The sequence below is a fragment of the Archocentrus centrarchus genome, unplaced genomic scaffold, assembly GCF_007364275.1.
Source record: "Archocentrus centrarchus isolate MPI-CPG fArcCen1 unplaced genomic scaffold, fArcCen1 scaffold_33_ctg1, whole genome shotgun sequence".
NCBI lineage: Eukaryota > Metazoa > Chordata > Actinopteri > Cichliformes > Cichlidae > Archocentrus > Archocentrus centrarchus.
This window is the reverse complement of record NW_022060261.1, coordinates 813,768-833,525: the sequence shown is the minus strand read 5'-3', so window position 1 is coordinate 833,525 and position 19,758 is coordinate 813,768. Positions and strand designations below refer to the sequence as shown.

At 42.9% G+C, this 19,758-nt stretch overlaps 1 protein-coding gene across 1 annotated transcript; it reads right to left on the bottom strand.

The window, feature by feature from the left end:
• Nucleotides 1-10,832: 10,832 nt before the first annotated feature.
• LOC115776524 (uncharacterized) lies at nt 10,833-13,788 on the bottom strand. Its single transcript, XM_030724242.1, has 4 exons — nt 13,532-13,788; nt 12,091-12,426; nt 11,744-11,853; nt 10,833-11,186 (listed from the first exon to the last, which is right to left on the bottom strand). The coding sequence occupies exons 1-4, from the start codon at nt 13,599-13,601 to the stop codon at nt 10,833-10,835; spliced, it is 870 nt and encodes a 289-aa protein (XP_030580102.1). The 5' UTR covers nt 13,602-13,788.
• Between the last annotated feature and the right edge of the window lie 5,970 nt (nt 13,789-19,758).

Genomic DNA, 19,758 nt, shown 5'->3' with positions numbered 1-19,758 from the left:
TTCCTGATGAGGGAGCCATCTTTATAGAAAGCAGCTGGGAGGTTGGAGGGAGTGGTCTTTGTTTGACAGAGCAGAGTGACGTCATCTCCCTCCATCACAGGGAGGACAGGACTCTGCAGGATCACTGATCCACCTCAACACAGAGACAAACTACAGCATTTCATCCATTTACACACAGCTTCATCAACACTATCTCCACACACTCAGCTTACCAGAGACTGTGAGCTTAACCATGTTACTGATGGCACCCTCTCTGGACTCACACCAGTAAACTCCACTGTCCCATATGTAGATGTAGCTGATGTTACAGGAAGAACCAGACCATGTTCCCCACCAACACTGAGTCCTCTGTTCTTTGCTTGTGTTTCTCCTCAGAGTCCATCCAGCAGAGCTGTCGTCCTCCTCACAGCTCAGAGACACAAAGTCTCCTTCAAAGAACTGAGAGCTGCTGGGACTCACAGTCAGACGAGCTGTGAGGGTTACAATGAAACATGAAGCCAAACAGGTCATATTAGTGAGCATTGATCAGGTTGAAGCTGTGACAGAAGAAGGTTACTGACCTTGGTTTGTTGTGCAGCTCAGCAGTGAGATCAGAACTAAAGAGAAATGACACTCAGGTTGGTTTGAGGTGAACACAAAGCACAACTCCACACAAACAGCTGACAGACCCACAAACTCGTCTCTCTCTGATAGATCTGCTCATTTTAGAGTTGATGCAGCAACAAGTTTCAATAAAGTTTCCTGTTCAGTGTCACAGTAAAGTCATGTGTCCTCTGTGCAGCTGTGTTCATGTAATCAGTGAATGATTTGAGCTTTTCACTGCCTGCTGTGTTTCCTGGACTCCTGAGCAAAGATAAAGAGTCAGTTCAGACCTGCAGTTGGTCCTCATGGTGTTTGAACTTGAATTCAGCCTGATTAGTTTTTCATGTCTTCTCCTCCATCATCAGTTATCAGGAGAGCAGACAGTCAAAGGTCAATAATTCAAACAAACACAGAGTGACTCACACCAGTAAACTCCACTGTCCACTGTGTCAGCGTAATTAATGTTACAGGAAGAACCAGATGATCTTCCCCAGCCAGGTCCACACTCAGTTCTTATGTCTGTGTTTGTGTTCCTCCTCAGAGTCCATCCAGCAGAGCTGTCGTCCTCCTCACAGCTCAGAGACACAAAGTCTCCTTCAAAGAACTGAGAGCTGCTGGGACTCACAGTCAGACGAGCTGTGAGGGAAGTTATTTCATTCATTGTTATTATTATGGAGTACCAGTCAAATGTTTGGACACACTCACCTACGTTTGACTAATACTGTATACAGATTTTGTACTTTCTTGAATTTCATGTGAATATTTCATTAGTAAAATATAAATGCACAAATTGAAAAACTGACGTTTTCGAAGAAGTTTGCTCACCTTGCTTTGCTTTGCAGATAAGCATGGATGTCAGCACTGCAGAGAAATTAACATTTTAGTTTTAACGTTTGTATGCTTCAGATCAGAGACTGTAAAAAGAAAAGTAGCCACTATGACACTTTGTATAGGCCTTTATTAAAACTGGACCATCTCTGGCATATTTGGATGTGCAGGTAGAACCAGTGAGTTAACCATTTTTGTTAGCATTGGCTAAAAAGCTTGATTAAAAAGGGTTATTTCACAATGACATTAACTCTCCATTGTTTCTCATTTCTGTGATTCCTTTAATATTTCAGGCCTCCTTCCATCCATCCATCCATCCATCCATGCCCAAAACACCTTGCTGAAGAGTTGTTCATGAGGCATCCTTGTCAGATGCCTGAACCACCTCAACTGGCTCCTATCAATGTGGAGAAGCAGCAGCTCTACTTTGAGCTCCTCCTAAATGACTGCACTCTTCAGCCACCCTTTGGAAGAAGCTCATTTCTGCCCCTTGCATCCATGATCTTGTTCTTTCAGTCAATACACAAAGCTCATGACCATAGGTAAGGGTAGGGATGTAGATAACCTAGTAAATCAACAGCTTCGCTTCGCATTGACAACACTGCAGACGCAGACATAATTCGTCAATCTCCCACTCCCGTCGTTCAGGAACAAGACCCTGAGATACTTAAACTCCTCCACCTGGGGCAGTAACTCATCCCTGAACCAGAATGGGCACTCCTCACTCTTCCATGCTGAGGACCATGGCTTTGGATTTAGATGTACTTCTTCTCATATCAGCACCTTCACGCTCAGCTGTGAAGCTGTTCCACTGTGAGCTGGAGGTCACCACCTGATGAAGCCAACAGGTTCATCAGAGATTAGATTCTGAGGCCACCAAGGCAGAAGTCTCAGCCACTTGGCTCTGCTTAGATATTCTGTCCATTAAAATTATGAACAGGTGAAGTCAAACATGACTGGGAAATGAACCTGACTTATTGCTGGACCAAGCTCTCACTTTGGTTGTACAGGGACTGAAAGGCCCACAACAGGGCAGACATCCCACACTCCTAGAGTACCTCCTAGCTGGGGACTGGTCCACCGGGGCCGCTGCCTTCAGCTGCTGCCTGACACACATTGCACCCAACCCCTACAGTGCCTCCTGTGGGTGGTGGGTGTGTTGTGTTTGGGAGAAATGGGAGAACAGCTGCTTATACTCTTTACAAAGGACCCTTCATGCTCTGCTGTTTTTGTCTAAAAAGCCACTTTTATATGATCATTATGATCATCTGCACGGACTGCACTGTGTGTAAACAAACTTCTCTTCAGTCACACAGTGAAGTCATGTAAATGGACAAGTTCTTATCTAGCACTTTTATACTCTATCTGAGCACTTAAAATGCTTATAGTACACATTTACATTCACCCATTTATACAAGCACTTCCATGTGTAGCTGAGCACTTACTGTCTAACATTCACACTCCAAAACTTGTGTCAGAACTTGAATTCAGCCTGATTAGTTTTTCATGTCTTCTCCTCCATCATCAGTTATCAGGAGAGCAGACAGTCAAAGGTCAATAATTCAAACAAACACAGAGATTCTACTTACAGAGCAGACACAGCACAGATGTTTCCTTCATCGTCCTTCTCACTCATTTGAGCTTTTTTTCATTTCTCTCACTGACACCAAGTAAAGCCCCGCCCTCTTCCTCTGAGCACCAGCTTTACTATTGGTGCAGAGGCAGCCTGTGTGTGTGTGTGTGTGTGTGTGTGTGTGTGTGTGTGTGTGTGTGTGTGTGTGTGTGTGTGTGTGTGTGTGTGTGTGTGTGGACGTCCTCCTCAGTGAGAGAGGCAGATATGAGCTGAAACACAGGAATCAAACCAGGGACGCTGCTGTTATGGAGCTGAACTGGAACCATTCACACACTGAGGCCCTCTGAACACATTTTAATGACAGCTGTGCAGAGACACACTGATGACTGACTGGAACACTATGATTCACATTTTAGATTAACACCATCCTCCCACAGGCTTTAGATATGACCACTAGAGGGAGCTGCTGGGCTGGAAACACTACATGGATACAAGCAGGTCATCAGTGATGCTTTAACTGCATAACACATGTAAACTAAACTCTACACATTTCATATAAAAGTCCTCCAACCTTTCCTGCTGAGGCTGCTGGTCAGTCAGAGGTTCAGATCAGTGCAGCATTAACACATCAGTGAGTATAAATACTTATAAAATAAAAGTACTCAGTTACAATCTTCAGCCTTCTGCAGTCAGTCTCTCTCAGCTCCATCTAAAAACTTACATTTAATATACTCTGCTGAATAAATCAGTTGTTTTGTGTGTGCCCTTGTGTGGTGTTTATATTATTGTTGCTCAGCCAGTGTTCACGGGTCAAGAGATGTGACCTGTTGAAGCTGAACCTCAGAGTGAGCCCGGCTCAGTGTGGTTCCTGTTTAACCCTTCTACTACCACAGGGGTCACTGCTGGCCGTGACCCCTGTGGTAGTAGAAGGGTTAAAAGAATCTCCTGGTTTTCCATGGAAAGATGAAAGCAGAGTTTTCCCACCTGGTGAGTTTTATAAAGCTCTGCTTCCAGTCTGTACCTCTCCTACAGCCTTGATTACAGCTACATGCAAATTAGGTGATGATGTCATATAGCGACTTTTAGGACAGCCAATAGTTACTTTACTGAGGAATTGGCAACAGTTGATGAAAGCTGCCGTCTTGTTCCATATTGTTTTTCATATATTTTGAACACTGTCACTGTGATGTCTGTATTTTTGCCTATTATTGATCATTTTCATCCATTGGAAGGTGTCCACATGGCCACAGAAAGATGGGAGACCCACTGTGCTGCTTGTAATTGTGATCAGTCCAAGTTAAAGGACAGTTTTGGAGTATTTGAGTTTCCAACTCCAGCGGGATCAGCAGCCTCAGTTTCCATTCCCGGGATGATTTTGTGTTTAAACCTGGGACTTCAAGGCTTTGGGCTGCACATTTTGAGGACTCTGCAGCATCAAACCTGTGGAACATACAGTATTTACAGGCAACAAACCTGCAAAAAACACTCGCTAGGTTTGCTGAAAAGCTCGTCCACAAATGGAACAGATACCAAAAAAAGCAATTGTATGGGACATTAACCCCCCAGGCCCAGCAAGCCACCTCCACGCCTAACATAAGTAGTTCGAGGTGGATCTAATGTGACACTTAGTGAACAAACACTCACACAATGTGAGAATGTAATCAAGCTGTTTATCAGGGGGAGCGTGTGACTTTTAGGATGTTGGAGCCTGGTAATATGAGCTGGTACACTGTTAGCGTATAACCTGCTGTTGTTGTTGTTGCTGTGACAGAAAATTATTTCTGGTATTTGCCAAAAAATGACTGGCTGCATTTAAACTGTTGTGAATTAGTTTTTGGCCTAAATTCTGCCACATTTTTGTAAGCAAAGATATCACACATCAAAAACACAGAAACACTTTTTGGTAGGTGAACTCTTTCTGGCACAACACCGGCTCTTGTCAGCTGTCCGTTAACAGCTGTCTGGAGGGTCTGATCTGCTGAAATATCAGCAACTGTGACAATATCAGGAATCAAAACCATGTTATTCATGTTTTTGTGTGTTAGAGCCTTGACTTTAGTTCAGGAGACGAGGCTTGAAGTGAAGAGGAAGGAGGATGATGAGGTGGAGATGAGGGAGGACAGAGCACAGTGGTGGAGGAGGCAAATGGAGCCCCAGGCATAGCTTGGTGATGTCCCAGATTACTGTCCGGTAAAATTTATGGATCTCACAATCAGTTTTTATCAGACTGCTGATTAGGAGGCATGCAGAAAAGCTTCTGCTCATTCATTGATGAGCCACATCATAAAAAAAATAACAGTTTTGTTGTTTCGAGCAGTGATTTAAAATACATGTGTGCAAAGTAGTGTTCTGGAACGCAAATTTCATTATATGTTTTCATTATATGTTTACATATATATGACAATAAAGTCTTCTTGATTCTTGATTGATAATGTGCTTATCCTTTAAGATTGAAGCCTTAATTAATGGTAGCTCTTCTTTAAGAAGTCTTGTAGTGGGGTTTAACAGGCATGTTGATGGTTTGGAGGAAGAAACTATTGAAGTTAACTAACAGAGATCAATGGAAAAGCCTTTTCCTCCCACATGTTTCATATGTGGCCACTAGAGGGGGATGTTTGACTTCAAACACTAACATGGATACAAGATGTGCATAAATGTGTACATGGGTGTGCTTGCCGGTGTGCGTGTGGTTGTATGTTTGGCTGGACCTGGGTCTGGGCCGGTGGCTTGCCTCCTGACCGCTCCTTGCTGGTTGCCTCTCCCCCCCTGCCCCCCTGGGGTGTGGGTACCTCCTGGTTCCTGGGTGGGGCCGGATGTTCTGATGTGGGTGGTGACCTGCTCCCCTGGGGGCTGCGGCGCGGGGCTGCATTGGCTTCTCCGGCGTGGGGGGGGGGCCCTGTGGGGGCTCGGGCGGCCCTCGGGTGCCGGGGGCCCTGGGGCCCTGCTGCCGGCCGTGCGGGGGGCTGGCCACTGGGGGAGGGCTGGCTTCTCGTTGCCTCGAATGCTCTGGTGCCCTTGCTCCTTGGCTGCTGGGACTCCATCTGAGACCTCCGTCCTCCGTCTGCTGGGAGGGGTGTACGGTTGTCTTTGGAATGAGTGGCCGCGGGTCTTCATAGGTCTTGATGGGCTGCTGGTGGCCTGGGCTTCCTGGGATTCTCTTTGCCTGCCTCTGGGTTCTGATGGGCGGGGCTGCGGCTTTCTGCCTTCATTGGTAAGTACATTTCATGACACAAACACATATACCCACATAATGACACAAAATGGTTGGTTTGTATAACTATTCTTCTTTTATTTTTATTTATTTATTTATTTTTTTTTTCCCCACACAATCTTTAATTTTGCAGATATTGTCAATATCTTAAGTTTAACAAGTGGCTAACTATTTGGTTTACTTACTTGCACTCTTTCCTGTTTCTTTTTTCTATTTTCTCTCCTTTTTTTTCCCCTTTCTTCTTCTTCCTCTTTCCCTTTCTCTTTTCTTTCTTTTCTCTTTTCTATTTCTTAAGCCTGTCATTTCTGGCACAATTTGATAAATAACATGTTAAAAATAATTCAAATAAAATAAAGGGTTACACAGTAACAAGAGGAGCCTATAGAGAACCTATAGAGCTCATCTTGAAATAGCAAATATGTTTGGCACAACAATGCATTCAGATCACAGTTCTGTTTGCAAGATCTGCCAGACATGACAGGGAAAAAAAAAAAAAAAAACATGGATACAAGATGTTTCCACCTTTTTTAAAAAAAGATAAAACACGGAGCCTGCGCTGCTCCTAATAAAATGAGCAGATTTTACTTAATGTGAGCTAAATTAACTTAAATGTGTATTTGGAGTGGTCATGAAACAGACTTATGTGGACTTCCTGATCAGGATGTGATACTTCTAATATAATAATAATAATAATAATAATAATACATTTTATTTATGGGCGCCTTTCAGGGCACTCAAGGTCGCCTTACAGGTAAAAAACAATCAAAGAGGAAACAGCAAAAGAGAAAGCACAATTACACAATAAACAAAACAAAACAAAAAACAAATTAGTTAAGACCAGGGTAAAATCCAAGAACCCACACAGTTACAGGCCAAAAGCTTGTTTGAACAGATGGGTTTTTAAACAAGATTTAAAAAGAGATAAGCTGTTTATGACCTTTAAATGTTGCGGTAGAGCGTTCCAGAGATGGGGTGCTGTATGACAAAAGGCTCTAGACCCCATAGTTGCTAAGCGGACAGAAGGTATAGTGAGGAGCAGTGACGAAGAAGAACGAAGTGGGCGTGAGGCGAAAAATCACCACTTCCTGTATCCATTTAAAATTAAAAGCCCTCTAAGGTTTTGTCGGTTACTTAAGGGTTTTAACAAGGCTTTTATTGTGAAATGTTTGCAGGAATGTATTTTTGAAAACTCAGATGAAATGTTAAAGATTCAATTTGACACATGCTGATGTTACAGAAAAAGAACTAATGAAATTTGCAACATACCATAAGCCAGTGCATCACCTTCTCACATAGGAGCAGCAGGCTTCAGGTGATAGAGCCATTGTTGTGTGAGAGACTGTTGACTTCTGTAAAACACATCCAGGCATTTAAAACAATTGTTTTTAAAAAAGATGGGATTTGTATCGGTATCAGCAGATATCCAAATATAAAAATATCAGTATTGGTATCGGACATTAAAAAGTGGTATCGTGCCATCTGTAGCTGCAATGCTTCTTATTTACAAGCATTCTCCTAAATATGTTTCTACTGCAGGTCTATTTTTAGTCACTAATCAGGGATTAAAGCATAAAAATATTTAGACAGAGCCCCTCGGTACTGAAGGGGGGGGCTGTCTGTCATTACCAAATGATAGCTAGTGCTAATGGGCAAACTGTGGTGATAGTGGCCCATTCTGGTAGCTAGAGCTGATGTTCTCAGCCCAGCGAGCACATCACGTGCGACTGTAGGGAGCATAGAAGTGTGGAAAAACATGTCAGCGATGATCTGCTGGGTGTTAAAGGGTCGTTTTTTCCAACTGATGTAAATCTGTCACAGTGACAGAGAACTTTAATGCTGCTAATGCGAGTGAAACGCTGCGGAGACTGTCGTGTATTTTTATCTTGTTGGCATCAGTATTTTCTATCAATATTTTTATATCATGTATTGTTATATATATTAATCACACACTCTAATTAATGGTCACATTATATATTATTTGTCACCTATATTGTCACTCACACACTGGAGCACTGCATGCTGTAGGTGGAAAAGGCCTGAGGCCTGCTCTGCCCTAGGCCTGGGGTTTTTCCACTGGAGTAATGCGCCCCCACCTTTTTGAGGAGCTTCACCTTTTACACAGTGCACTTTTGACCCTGCTTCTCCCGAGGGGAGGGCGAGTAGCGAGGAGTGTGTCCTGGAAGGGAGGGGTAGAGGCGCACCTGGACTGCGGGGAGTGTTTTTGCGTGGGAAAGTTGGGTGTCTTGCTAGCCCCCGAGATCAATTCATAGAACTGTTGCCTAAGGAGCATCTTACTATGCCCTCTACTCCTGATAACAGCAAGGGGAGGTGTGAGATTGGGCTATATAAGGCCAGGCTAAATTTGGGTGAAAAGCTCTTTCTCTGGTCTTCCTTATCTCCGTGTAACGGCTTCAAGGCGCTTGACTCCCGGGAGAAGCTAATTGCTTTCTTGTGCTTTGTTTAACTTTTTGCTTTCCTGTATTTTGCTTAACTTTGGGCTTCAATAAATCCTGAAAACGAAACCTGCTCATCTCCAGTGAGTTTTTGTGAAAGTGTGGAGGTTTCTTCAAGGTGCATTTGTTTCCATTGATCTCCCCTCCGCCTGATAAGAGAGGCAGCGGGAGAGAGCCGCTCCACGACCCGACAAGACGTCTGAGCTGCAGAGTTTAAACGAAGCATCAAAGCAACAAATTTGTGTCGAGGATCTTTTATAATCGAAATATTCAAGTTACTCAAGGAATCGATGCAGCCCTAGTTGAAGGCATGATATGTAAGTGTAACTCTTCTGAGTCTCACAGGTGATCAATAAAAAGCATTTATGATGATGAGAGTAAGGAAGATTCATTCATCCTAAAATAAGATACACTGACTTTCATAAACATTATTCAGTGAAAACACAGCTGTCCATTAAAGAAGATTTTAATGAGTGAAAATGAAGATGATTTAAATTTGAAAGAAAACTGATTAAAATCAATTTTACAGCAGAAAACAAATGAGGACAGACTGAATTAAAAAAATATTCAGTGCTAATGTATGTAAAACTTTATTAGCAATGAACAAAGTCACAGAAAAATACTGAAATTAATGCATCAATAACATGTGATCAGCTGTTGAACTGTTTAAACTGCAGTAACAAACTGAAGAGTCTCCTGCATGGAGGAAAAGCTGAACAAAGCTTCAGAGGAAACATCTGCCTGCAGCTGCATGGAGATGGTTTCTCTGTGCTTCATGATACTGTCTGTAACACTCACTCAGCTGGAGCTGATCAGTGAGTCCTGAACACTGTCAGGCACATTAGTGACTGTCTGTGATCCACACACAGATCATCACACTCAGTGTGTGTGCTGTCAGTGTGTTCTGTCAGTGTGTGTAATGATACTGTAACAGCTGATCTCTACATGAGGATCAGTTTGTGTGGTTCAAACCTCACAGAGCAGGTTTGATCTCACACAGAGCTGCTGAACCTGAAGATAAACACACACTGATCCTGATGCTGTAACACACACGACACTGAACTCAGCAACAATGAGGACAATCAAATTATTCACAAAGGAACTTCTGCTGAAATCAAAGGCTAACCTGGAAGCTGAAATAAATCCCTGATTCTGATGCTGTGCTGTGAGATCTTACAGTGAAATCAGGAGTTGATGTAACGCAGTCTAAACAGCTCTGATGATAATCAGAGAAATGTGGAATCAAACTAAATCTGGACGTGTTTGACGTCTGATTGGAGTTCAGCATCATCAGTTTCTGTCCTCAGATCAGATTCATTGATACTCAAAGACGACACTGACAATTTGTAACAACACAAAGAGACTCACAGTTCAGCTACACAACAGTCTGAGACTTTTTAACCCTTTGATGCATAACATGCACACCCCTTCTAATGCACAACATGGGTCAAAAATGACCCGTATTCATTTACCAGGTTATTTCATGCTGATTGAGTTTTTCTTTGCTCTATCTTTTGAAATCAATTTATTCTTTAAATATCTTGTTTTTAATTACCACAGATGAGTATTTTTTTTTGTTTCATTTACTACTTTATCAACAAAAATACTTTTTATATTACTACACACGGGTTATCCAAGTTTGATGTAAAATGAAATGTCTTAATACTATAATAAAAATCCGTTTCAAGTAATTAGTTTATCAGTGAATGGGGCCAAACAGTTATTTATTTAATATTTGCAACATGTTTGTCTTTTTGTCACACATACACATAAATCCTGATAACAGATAACAGTTATTGACCTGAACTTAATACAACTGTAAACTGGTGAAATGTGACCTAACAAAATAAAACACAATTGAACACATCACTAGAACACAAACTGCCATCTCAATTTTTACATGCCTCACAAATGATCACTAAGTGTTTGTGCTCCTTGCACACAGGCCTGGTGCACTGCTGGCTTTTTTGTCTTTCAAAACTGGGGAAATCGCACACCTCTTCCTCTTCCTTTGGCCCTCCTGTCTGATGTCCTTTTGTAGCTGGGTGGTGGCTGTGTTTTGTTTTTTTAAGCCACACCTTCCCATTGCCTCAATCATATGCTTCTGGAGGTTAGGTATGCCCTCCATGCGCCTCTTCATATGTGGCTTGACAAGCTCTTTGCCCAGCTCCTTGATAAGTAGGCATCATGCATTACTCGCACCACTCATATGATCAGGGCGTTGTGCACTGAAGTTGGTGTAGACATTGAGTGTGGCAACATCCAGCATATTGTACCAGAGAACCATGGGCCACTTCCTTGTTCTCCACAAACATGTGTAGCTGCTAACCATGTGAACCACTGTGTCCACTCCTCCTTTCGTTTTATTGTAGTACTGGATCACTTCGGGTTTCTTCTTCTGACTGCTGTTATCCACTGATTTGTCATCATGCATGGTGCTCAGTAGGACAACAGCCTTTCCCTTCTTCTGCACATAGCTCACCATGGTCATTTTGCCATGGAATCCAAATTCCGAGCTACGAAGCTCCCATGAATCGAACTGAACAATTGAAAAACAATACTTACATGTATTAGATGGGCAAAGGGTGCTGTGTTGAGCTGTGAAATATCTGACACAAGCACAATTCAGAGTTCCCACTAAATGCTGTAGTAAATGGATGCAGGTCATTTCTGACCCATGTGTGTAAACTTGATCTAGAATTAGAAAAGCTGTGCTTGTTCATAACGTAAAAAATAAAAAATAAAAATGGTGATTTGTGCTAAACAAAAACAAGATATTTACTGCATAATTTTAAAAGTAAATGATAAAATTAATTTATTTCAAAACTATATCATAGAAACAGTCAGCCATACATGAGGTAACCTGGAAAATGAATGCGGGTCGTTTTTGACCCATATTGTGCATTAGAAGGGTAGTGATACAAAAAGGGTTTTTATTCAAAAAGTAAGAAAGAAAAAAATAAAATAAGGATATATGATGATGAAAAACAAGTTAATTGAGGAATACCTTGAATGCTGAATGATGAAATTAAATTATTGCAAAGATATAAAAGATAAAAACTCAACTTGACCCATGTTTTGCATCAAAGGGTTAACCTGCTTTCTATAGATCACAAAAACAGCAGGAGCAACAAGAAGCACAGCAGCAACTGACAGACCAACGATCAGTCCAACAGATCCTCCATCCCCTGTGTCTCCTCCTGGACCTGCAGGTAGAAACAGGTGTGAGGTGTCAGCTGTCAGGTAGGTGATGAGTGAAGAACAGAACAGAATCCATTTCCTCTTCAAACTGCTGTCAGACATTATCTACTGCACTCTGATCACATCACTCAGACCAGCTGCTTTCTACAAAGTCTCATCAACAACATCTTTAGAAACAAACATCAACAACCAGGAAGCAGCTTCACCTCTGATCACAGACACACTGAACTCTGCTCACTCACCTGGAGGAGCAACAACTCTCAGGTAGATGATGCTGAGGAGCTTCACACTGTCATCCTCTCTCTGGACACGACACCGATATGTTCCCTCATCATTAAACGTCACATTCTTCAGAATCACAGACACGTCTCCATCCTTCATCTGTCTGTCCTGCAGATCCACCCGGTTCTTGAAGGATGGATGCTGCTCTTCTGGAAGAACCTGACCATCCCAGCATACAAAGACACGCTGTGACTTCAGGTCAGCTCTGCTCCACTCTACAATGTCGATGCTGTGATTTGGAGCTCGACATGTCAGAGTGACGTTCTGTCCAGACTCAGCTGTGATGGTTTCCTGGTCTGAAAGAGGAAACAACACAGAGCAGAGAGGTTAAAGGTTAAAGTACAACTGGTCACGTGGTTCCAGCCCTGTGCTGTGCCATGCTGAAGTCAGCTTGTGCTGGGCTGATAATTACTCTGGTTTGCCATCAGAACTCTTCACTATCACTGCAATTAGCAGGTGGACACACACCCCTCACACTCTGACCCATCGTCAATACCAGACTCTGATTCTTTCTCTGGTTAGATCGCTGCACTGTAGTATTATTTCAGAGCAATTTGCAATTGAACACCAGGCAGGGCCAGCTTTGTTTACAGCGTGCGATCTCCTGGTCCTGTTCCTGCTTGATTTTCACAGGCCTACAGTCAGTCAGTCAGTCAGTCAGAATACTTTATTGATCCCAAAGGGAAATTACTACTGTTACAGCTGCAACCGTTTCATTTAAACGAGTAAACCTAAAACACAATAACATACACTAAAGGCATAAAAGTATAAAGACTAAAGAGATATTTTGACTATATACACATCTAAATCTATACACATATGAAAATTGTGAGTGCAAAAAATTTTAAATAGGTGTCATTATATATATATGCACAGTCCTTTTTTGTACAATGTATAAGTGTATGTACAATGTATATGAAAGCATATTTTTACTACTCATTTTCGGCTGCAGGTACAAAATACATTTCACTGTGCATTGTACTGTATATAGCTGTGCATGTGACGAATATACATCATCTGATCTTAATCGAGTAATTGAATAAGAAATACTTCTGTCTTATCAACAGTTCATCTGCATACTTTAACTTCCGTACTGCAGTTTTTCCCTGTGTGAAACAAACAGGGTGGATGGAGCAGCTACAAAGTTCTCTTTTCTTCACTTACTGATCAGCTGGTTGATGAAGGACCTCCAGCTGTTTCCCAGTAAAGGTTAAATGGAGGTTACAGGGGGGGAAAAAAGCTGCTGCTTTGTAAACTAGAAAACCGTTTACATTCGCTCCTTCTGAGCTCACCTTTCAGTAAAGGCTCCGCCTGCACATGCAAACAGACTGCAGGTCGAACTGCTGCTGCTGTGTTATCAGTGACTGAAAGTTTTCCTCCACCTCACAGAGTGAATCTCACCTGCAGACACAAACACAAAGAGGCCGACAAACAGCAAAGTCGAGCAGAGCGACTCAGATCCAGCAGCCATTTCCTTGTTCCTGAACAACACGTGGATTGTTGTAACTGTGTGAGGACGATGGTCTCTGAATACCTGAACCTGACTTTAAAACCTGACTACAAGAGATTAAATTTAAGGTTTAAATGATGCTGAAAGTCTGTCTGTGAGCACAGATCTGACTTTGAGACACTCGTTCAGACTCCACATTTACGATTCAGCCGCTCTAAAGGGAGTCGCGTTAGAGTGACGTAGGTGGGCTGGACTGTAAGGTAACCAGAAAAAAGTGCGTCCTAACTAAAGAGGAGAATTTAAAGCTAAATCATCAGCTACATACTAAAGAGCATCATCATCATCAAAGGCCTTCAGAATGATTTCCCTGTATAAAAATGTAGATTGTACTATGGAGGAGGCAGCATTTAGCTGCAGCCTCCATCAAACCACAGCTATGCTGGAGAACTTTGTCCTCCTTTGATTCTCTTTAAGTTGTGTTGGAGCCACAGAGAGCAGATCTTTGTTCTTCATGGAGAACCAGGGAGGCTGTAACCAGGAAGCAGTAAAGTGAAGCTTTAATCCTGCTTCATTAACATGAACAATCTGTTAATCCACTGAAGCTCACAGACTTCAGTCAGATCAGCTAAAAGGCTGAAAGAGGTCATTTTAAACACTTACTGTTGATGTGAAGGAGCTCTGAGAGCCTCAAACACTCTGCTGATCATCAGGAGGGAGAAATTATCCTCTGAGAGATTAAAAAAAAAAAAAAGTGAGGTTGGTGTACTCCATCTGCTTTTTCAATAAGTCATAAAGAACTTGCTTAAGTTTTATTCCACACAAGCAAAAAGGTTAAACTAAAGTCAAATATTCAAAAAAATAAAAAGATAAAAGATAAAGAAAAGTTCCCAACAGCCACCAATGTGCACCTGCACCTGTATTTCCTTGTTATACTTATTTATGTAACACACCTCAGACCAGTGCTGGAAAAAAATGCACCTCCTATTTCCTGATTATCATCATTATTATTGGTGCTCACAGACACTCAGCAGTTTAAACCTGTTTGAGCTGCTTTAACACCAATAATCCATTAATAATTACACTCAGCCTGTCAGCTGATCCACCTATAAAGAAATCCACTCATTAAGACAAAGAAACAGCAGCTACACCAAACTGTGTCTGCAGTCACTGCCAGGCTGCTGTACAGCAGACTGTACAGCTTCATCACACTGTAGGTTCCTCTAAACCTGATAGTGATGCTTCATAATCAGCAGTCTCTGGAGCTTGAAAAAGGCGACTGGACTTCTTTTTGTTTCTTGAAGACGTTTCACCTCTCATCCGAAAGGCTTCTTCAGTTCTCAACCAAATGGTGGAGAGACCCAGGTATTTAAACCCCTGTGGGCGTAGTCCCCTGGAGGTGGTTATGACCCTCTATTGATCATGTGCTTGAACACATGTGCCCAGGTGTGAAGGGGGCGTGGGTCATATTTAATCAGTGGTTTCAGTTGAAACCAATTTAGGACTCCGCTCCATTGTTTCCTGTGGCCTATTGAGGTCACTGGAACAAAGGTGTGAATGGGGGTTGAGACGTCTGGGAAGGGAGCTCAGGACAGCACTGTAAGCGGGGGAAAGTTGGTGACGTAATCCACCTCCTCTGTTCAATGATGGTTGTTCACAGTGGACATAGATGGCTTCTTTCACTCCTCTTTCAAACCATCTGTTTTCCCTGTCCAAAATGTGGACATTGGCATCCTCAAAAGAGTGCCCTTTTTCCTTCAGATGCAGATGTACTGCTGAATCTTGTCCTGTCGAGGTGGCTCTTCTATGTTGGGCCATTCGTTTGTGAAGAGGCTGTTTGGTTTCACCAATGTAGAGGTCCGAACACTCTTCACTGCATTGAACAGCATACACTACATCGCTGATCTTGTGTTTGGCGGGTTTGTCCTTGGGATGAACCAGTTTTTGTCTTAGGGTGTGACTTGGTTTGAAGTATACTGAGATGTCATGCTTGGAGAAAATTCTTCTGAGTTTCTCTGACAAGCCTGACACATATGGGATGACAATGTTGTTCCTCTTGTCCTTCCCATTCTCTGTAGTTTGTGTTTGGCCTTCATTCCTGTGCATCTTAGCTGATTTGATGAAGGCCCAGTTGGGGTAACCGCATGTTTTGAGGGCTTTCTTAATGTGTGTGTGTTCCTTATGCTTCCCTTCTGCCTTAGAGGGAACACTTTCCGCACGGTGTTGTAGGGTCCTGATCACCCCAAGTTTGTGTTCCAGAGGGTGGTGGGAGTCAAAGAGGAGATACTGGTCTGTGTGTGTGGGCTTCCGGTAAACTTCAATGTTGAGGCTTCCATCTTCCTCGATAAGCACCGCACAGTCCAGGAATGGTAACTTGTTATCTCTGGTGTCCTCCCTGGTAAAACGTATGTATTTATCCACTGAGTTAATGTGACGAGTGAAGGCTTCTACTTCTTGGGTTTTGATTTTGACCCAGGTGTCATCTACATATCTGTACCAGTGGCTAGGTGCCTTCCCTTTGAAAGAACCAAGAGCTTTACTTTCCACTTCCTCCATGTAAAGGTTGGCTACAATGGGAGACACTGGGGAGCCCATGGCACATCCATGCTTCTGTCTGTAGAATCCATCATTGTATTTAAAATATGTTGTGGTAAGGCAGAGATCTAAAAGTGCACAAATCTGATCTGGGGTGAAGCTGGTTCTGTTCAGTAAGGAATCGTCTTCCTGTAGTCGTCTTCTGACGGTCTCCACTGCCTCAGTTGTGGGTATGCAAGTGAAAAGTGAAACCACATCAAAGGACACCATGGTTTCATCTGGATCCAGTACAAGATTCTGGACCTTGTTAGTAAAATCTGTAGAGTTTTCAATGTGGTGGGGTGTGATGCCAACAAGCGGTGATAAGATAGTGGCGAGGTGTTTGGAAATGTTGTAGGTGACCGAGTTTATACTGCTGATAATGGGTCGAAGTGGGACTCCTTCTTTGTGGATCTTTGGGAGTCCATAAATGCATGGAGTGGCTTCTCCAGGGTACAGGCGGTAGTAAGTGGGGCGGTCAATGGCTTTTTCCTTTTCAAGTTGTTGCAGGCAGCGAACAACTTTTTTCTTGTAGTTGCTTGTGGGATCACGTCTCAAGACCTCATAAGTATTGTTGTCACTGAGGAGTGTAGCAATTTTGTTGTGGTAATCCGATGAATTCAGCACAACCGTGCACCTCCCCTTGTCGGCTGGCAGTATGGTGATGTTTTGATCCTTGCTTAGGGCTGTGATGGCCTTCTTCTCCTGAATGGTGAGGTTGGATGGAGGAAGTCTTGCACTGGAGAGAGTGGCTGAAACTTTCATCCTGATCTGTTCTGCTACAGGATGAGAAAGTTTGTTATTTCTTATAGCGGTTTCTGTTGCTGTGATGAGGTCTACTATGGGAAGCTGTTGTGGGGCTATGGCAAAGTTGAGTCCTTTGGCTAGCACATTTTCTTCTGGTTTGGTGAGGACCCTGTCTGATAGGTTCTTCACCCACTTTCCTTGGTTTCCATTGCTTATCGTGTCGTCCTGTTTGTTAACAGATGAATGGTATGCCTTGGTTTGCAGAGTTTGAAATTTACGTAGTTGTCTTTCCTTGCCTTTGATGTGTTGTGCGAGCTGGGCTTTGTCCACAAATGTAGGTGAGAGGTGAAACGTCTTCAAGAAACAAAAAGAAGTCCAGTCGCCTTTTTCAAGCTCCAGAGACTACTATGACCTGGATAACTGAGAATCTACACATTCATAATCAGCAGTTTCACCCTGAAGCTGTGGGAGTGTTTCCAACAGTCAGAACTGGCTCTGCAGCAGCTCTGTGTGGGTGACCTTTTCTCAATATGTGTACTTGTGCGGACTTGAGACCATGTGAAAGGTCGTCACTCTCAGCCCAAGTTCTGTTCCAATTCAAAGTTCGCATAAAGGCAAGTTCGATCAAAATACCCAGATGTGTTCTTAAATTTTATTTTCCTCGGAAATGTACTTAAATCAGTGGGGAGTCCTCCTTGTTTGTGTGCCGGTAGATAATCGTATCGCTGCTATCAAACTACAATTATGGCCGAGTGGAGTGTAGTGGAACGCTCGGACACCTGGAGGGGGGGGCATGAAATGTCTCATTCACATTTAAAGAGACTGCACCAAAATGATTTACATATGAAAAGGAAGCATTTAAAAGCATGATATGTCTCCCTTAAATATTTATTGGCCTGTATTCTAAACGCCTTCTGTCTGTTGTAAGTGGTGGAAGGCTTCTGGAATAAAAACATCATTTTAACATCTGACCTGTTTTGTGCAGTAAGCAGCAGAGCGGTGTGTACATGTATAATGTTTTTATTCAGAGGTGAAGTTTTAAAGCCAGTCAGTAAATTTAAGCTGGAAGGAGGTAGAAGCACTGAAGCTGAGCCGCGATGTCATCGAGGCCTCCGGTGTTCCCGTTCGAACTGGCTTACTTGTTTATTGACAAACGGCCGGCGTCTCTGTCAGTGTTCAGGTTAAACTGGTTCAGCAGTGACTGCGTTGCTCTATTAAATTTTATTTTCTGCTGTTTGTGATCATGAGCCTTCTCGCTGTGAAGTGATTTCATTTTAACCTCAGAGTAGTAACAAAGTAGATCTGTGGAAAATCTAATTTTGATTTTGGCTCCAAACGGTCACAAAAACAGTGTAATCAACAAAAACAAGTATTATTAAAATGTTAGCTTGGGGCAGCACGGTGGCGTGGTGGTTAGCACTGCTGCCTCACAGCTAGAATGATATCTAGAAGGTCTGGGTTTGATGCCACCTTGGCCCAGCCCACTATGTGCGGTTAGGCTAATCGGTCACTCTAAATTGCCCAAACATGTTTCTCTGTGTTGGCCCTGCGACAGGCTGGTGACCTGTACAGGGTGTACCCTGCCTCTCGCCCCATGTTTGCCCCCCTGCGACCCTGAAAAAGGTAAGTGGAAGAGGATGGATGCTTAATATACTCTAGGCTGGAATTATGCTTCTTTGGGTGCTCAGGCCATAACCAGAAACCCCTCTGAATTCAACACAGTAATCTATGGATTTTTTTTTTTTTTTGGTGTAACTTGACGTGCACCTCCTGAGAAACGTAACCACACGTCAGCTCGATGCAGCTCGCAACAATTGTGATTGGCCCGTTCAGATTCCTCTTGTGCACATTTATAGAGTTTTTGAATTTATCAGTGAGAGAGAAACAATCCTCATCTCAGTATAAGGAATAACAATCCCAGCATCAATATAAGGACTCATATATGACAGCAAATTCCTGTTGGGAGAGTGGAATGAACAAAGCAGCACAGCATTCCCACTATAACCAGCATAACCAGTATTGGCTGTCAGTACACCCAGTATCTGCCAGCCTGAATAATTCTGATTCAGTCTGAAGCTGAACATGTTTCCTGTTTGCTCTGTGCTGTATGGGGCCAGCCTGGCTGGAATTAGGGGCGTAGAATTAGGTAGAGACAGTAGAGACACGTCCCCACCAATATCAAGCAGCATCCATTATGTCCCTATAATCACGGGGCATGATTAGCAAGTAGGAGACATCCCTACCAATCTTTGCTCCGTGAGTGTAGTTAGCACCACGCCGGTCTCTGATTTCTCACCAAAAACCCCCCAAAAACTCTTTGACTCACATCCCCGTTAATACCAAACCTTTGAGTACATGTGCAGGATCTGTCAGGATCTTGTGGGAGTCACTAAAATATGAGCAAATTTATTTGATCTAAATATCTCGGTCCTATTTCCTGTTAGTATTAACTGGCATTCGTCCTCCAGCTTATGGCTGATTCAGGCTTCAGCGCTGTGTCTTTGTAGAGCTATGGCATAACCTGTGTAAGTGGCTGATGTTGTTGCAGCATTTATTGGTGTTCAGGTGTGTTGCAGGTGTTAATTACCTTTCAGTCATTTCTCTGTTTTACATGCAGTGTTGGCCGACAGAAACATAAAATGCTGGGACTTGTTCCCTCCTGGGTCCTACTCTTTGCTACTCTAGTTTTTTGCTTCTGTGTACAAACACATTCTTCAATAACTAATCACACTTTCAATGCGTTCCTGCGCTCTGCAGCTGCTGAATGAGGCTCATGCGGTTTTTAGGCTGCACCTGTGGTTCACTGTTCTCTGCACTGAAGAAGGCCATGCAGCAGTTAGCCACAAGCTAACTGGAACAA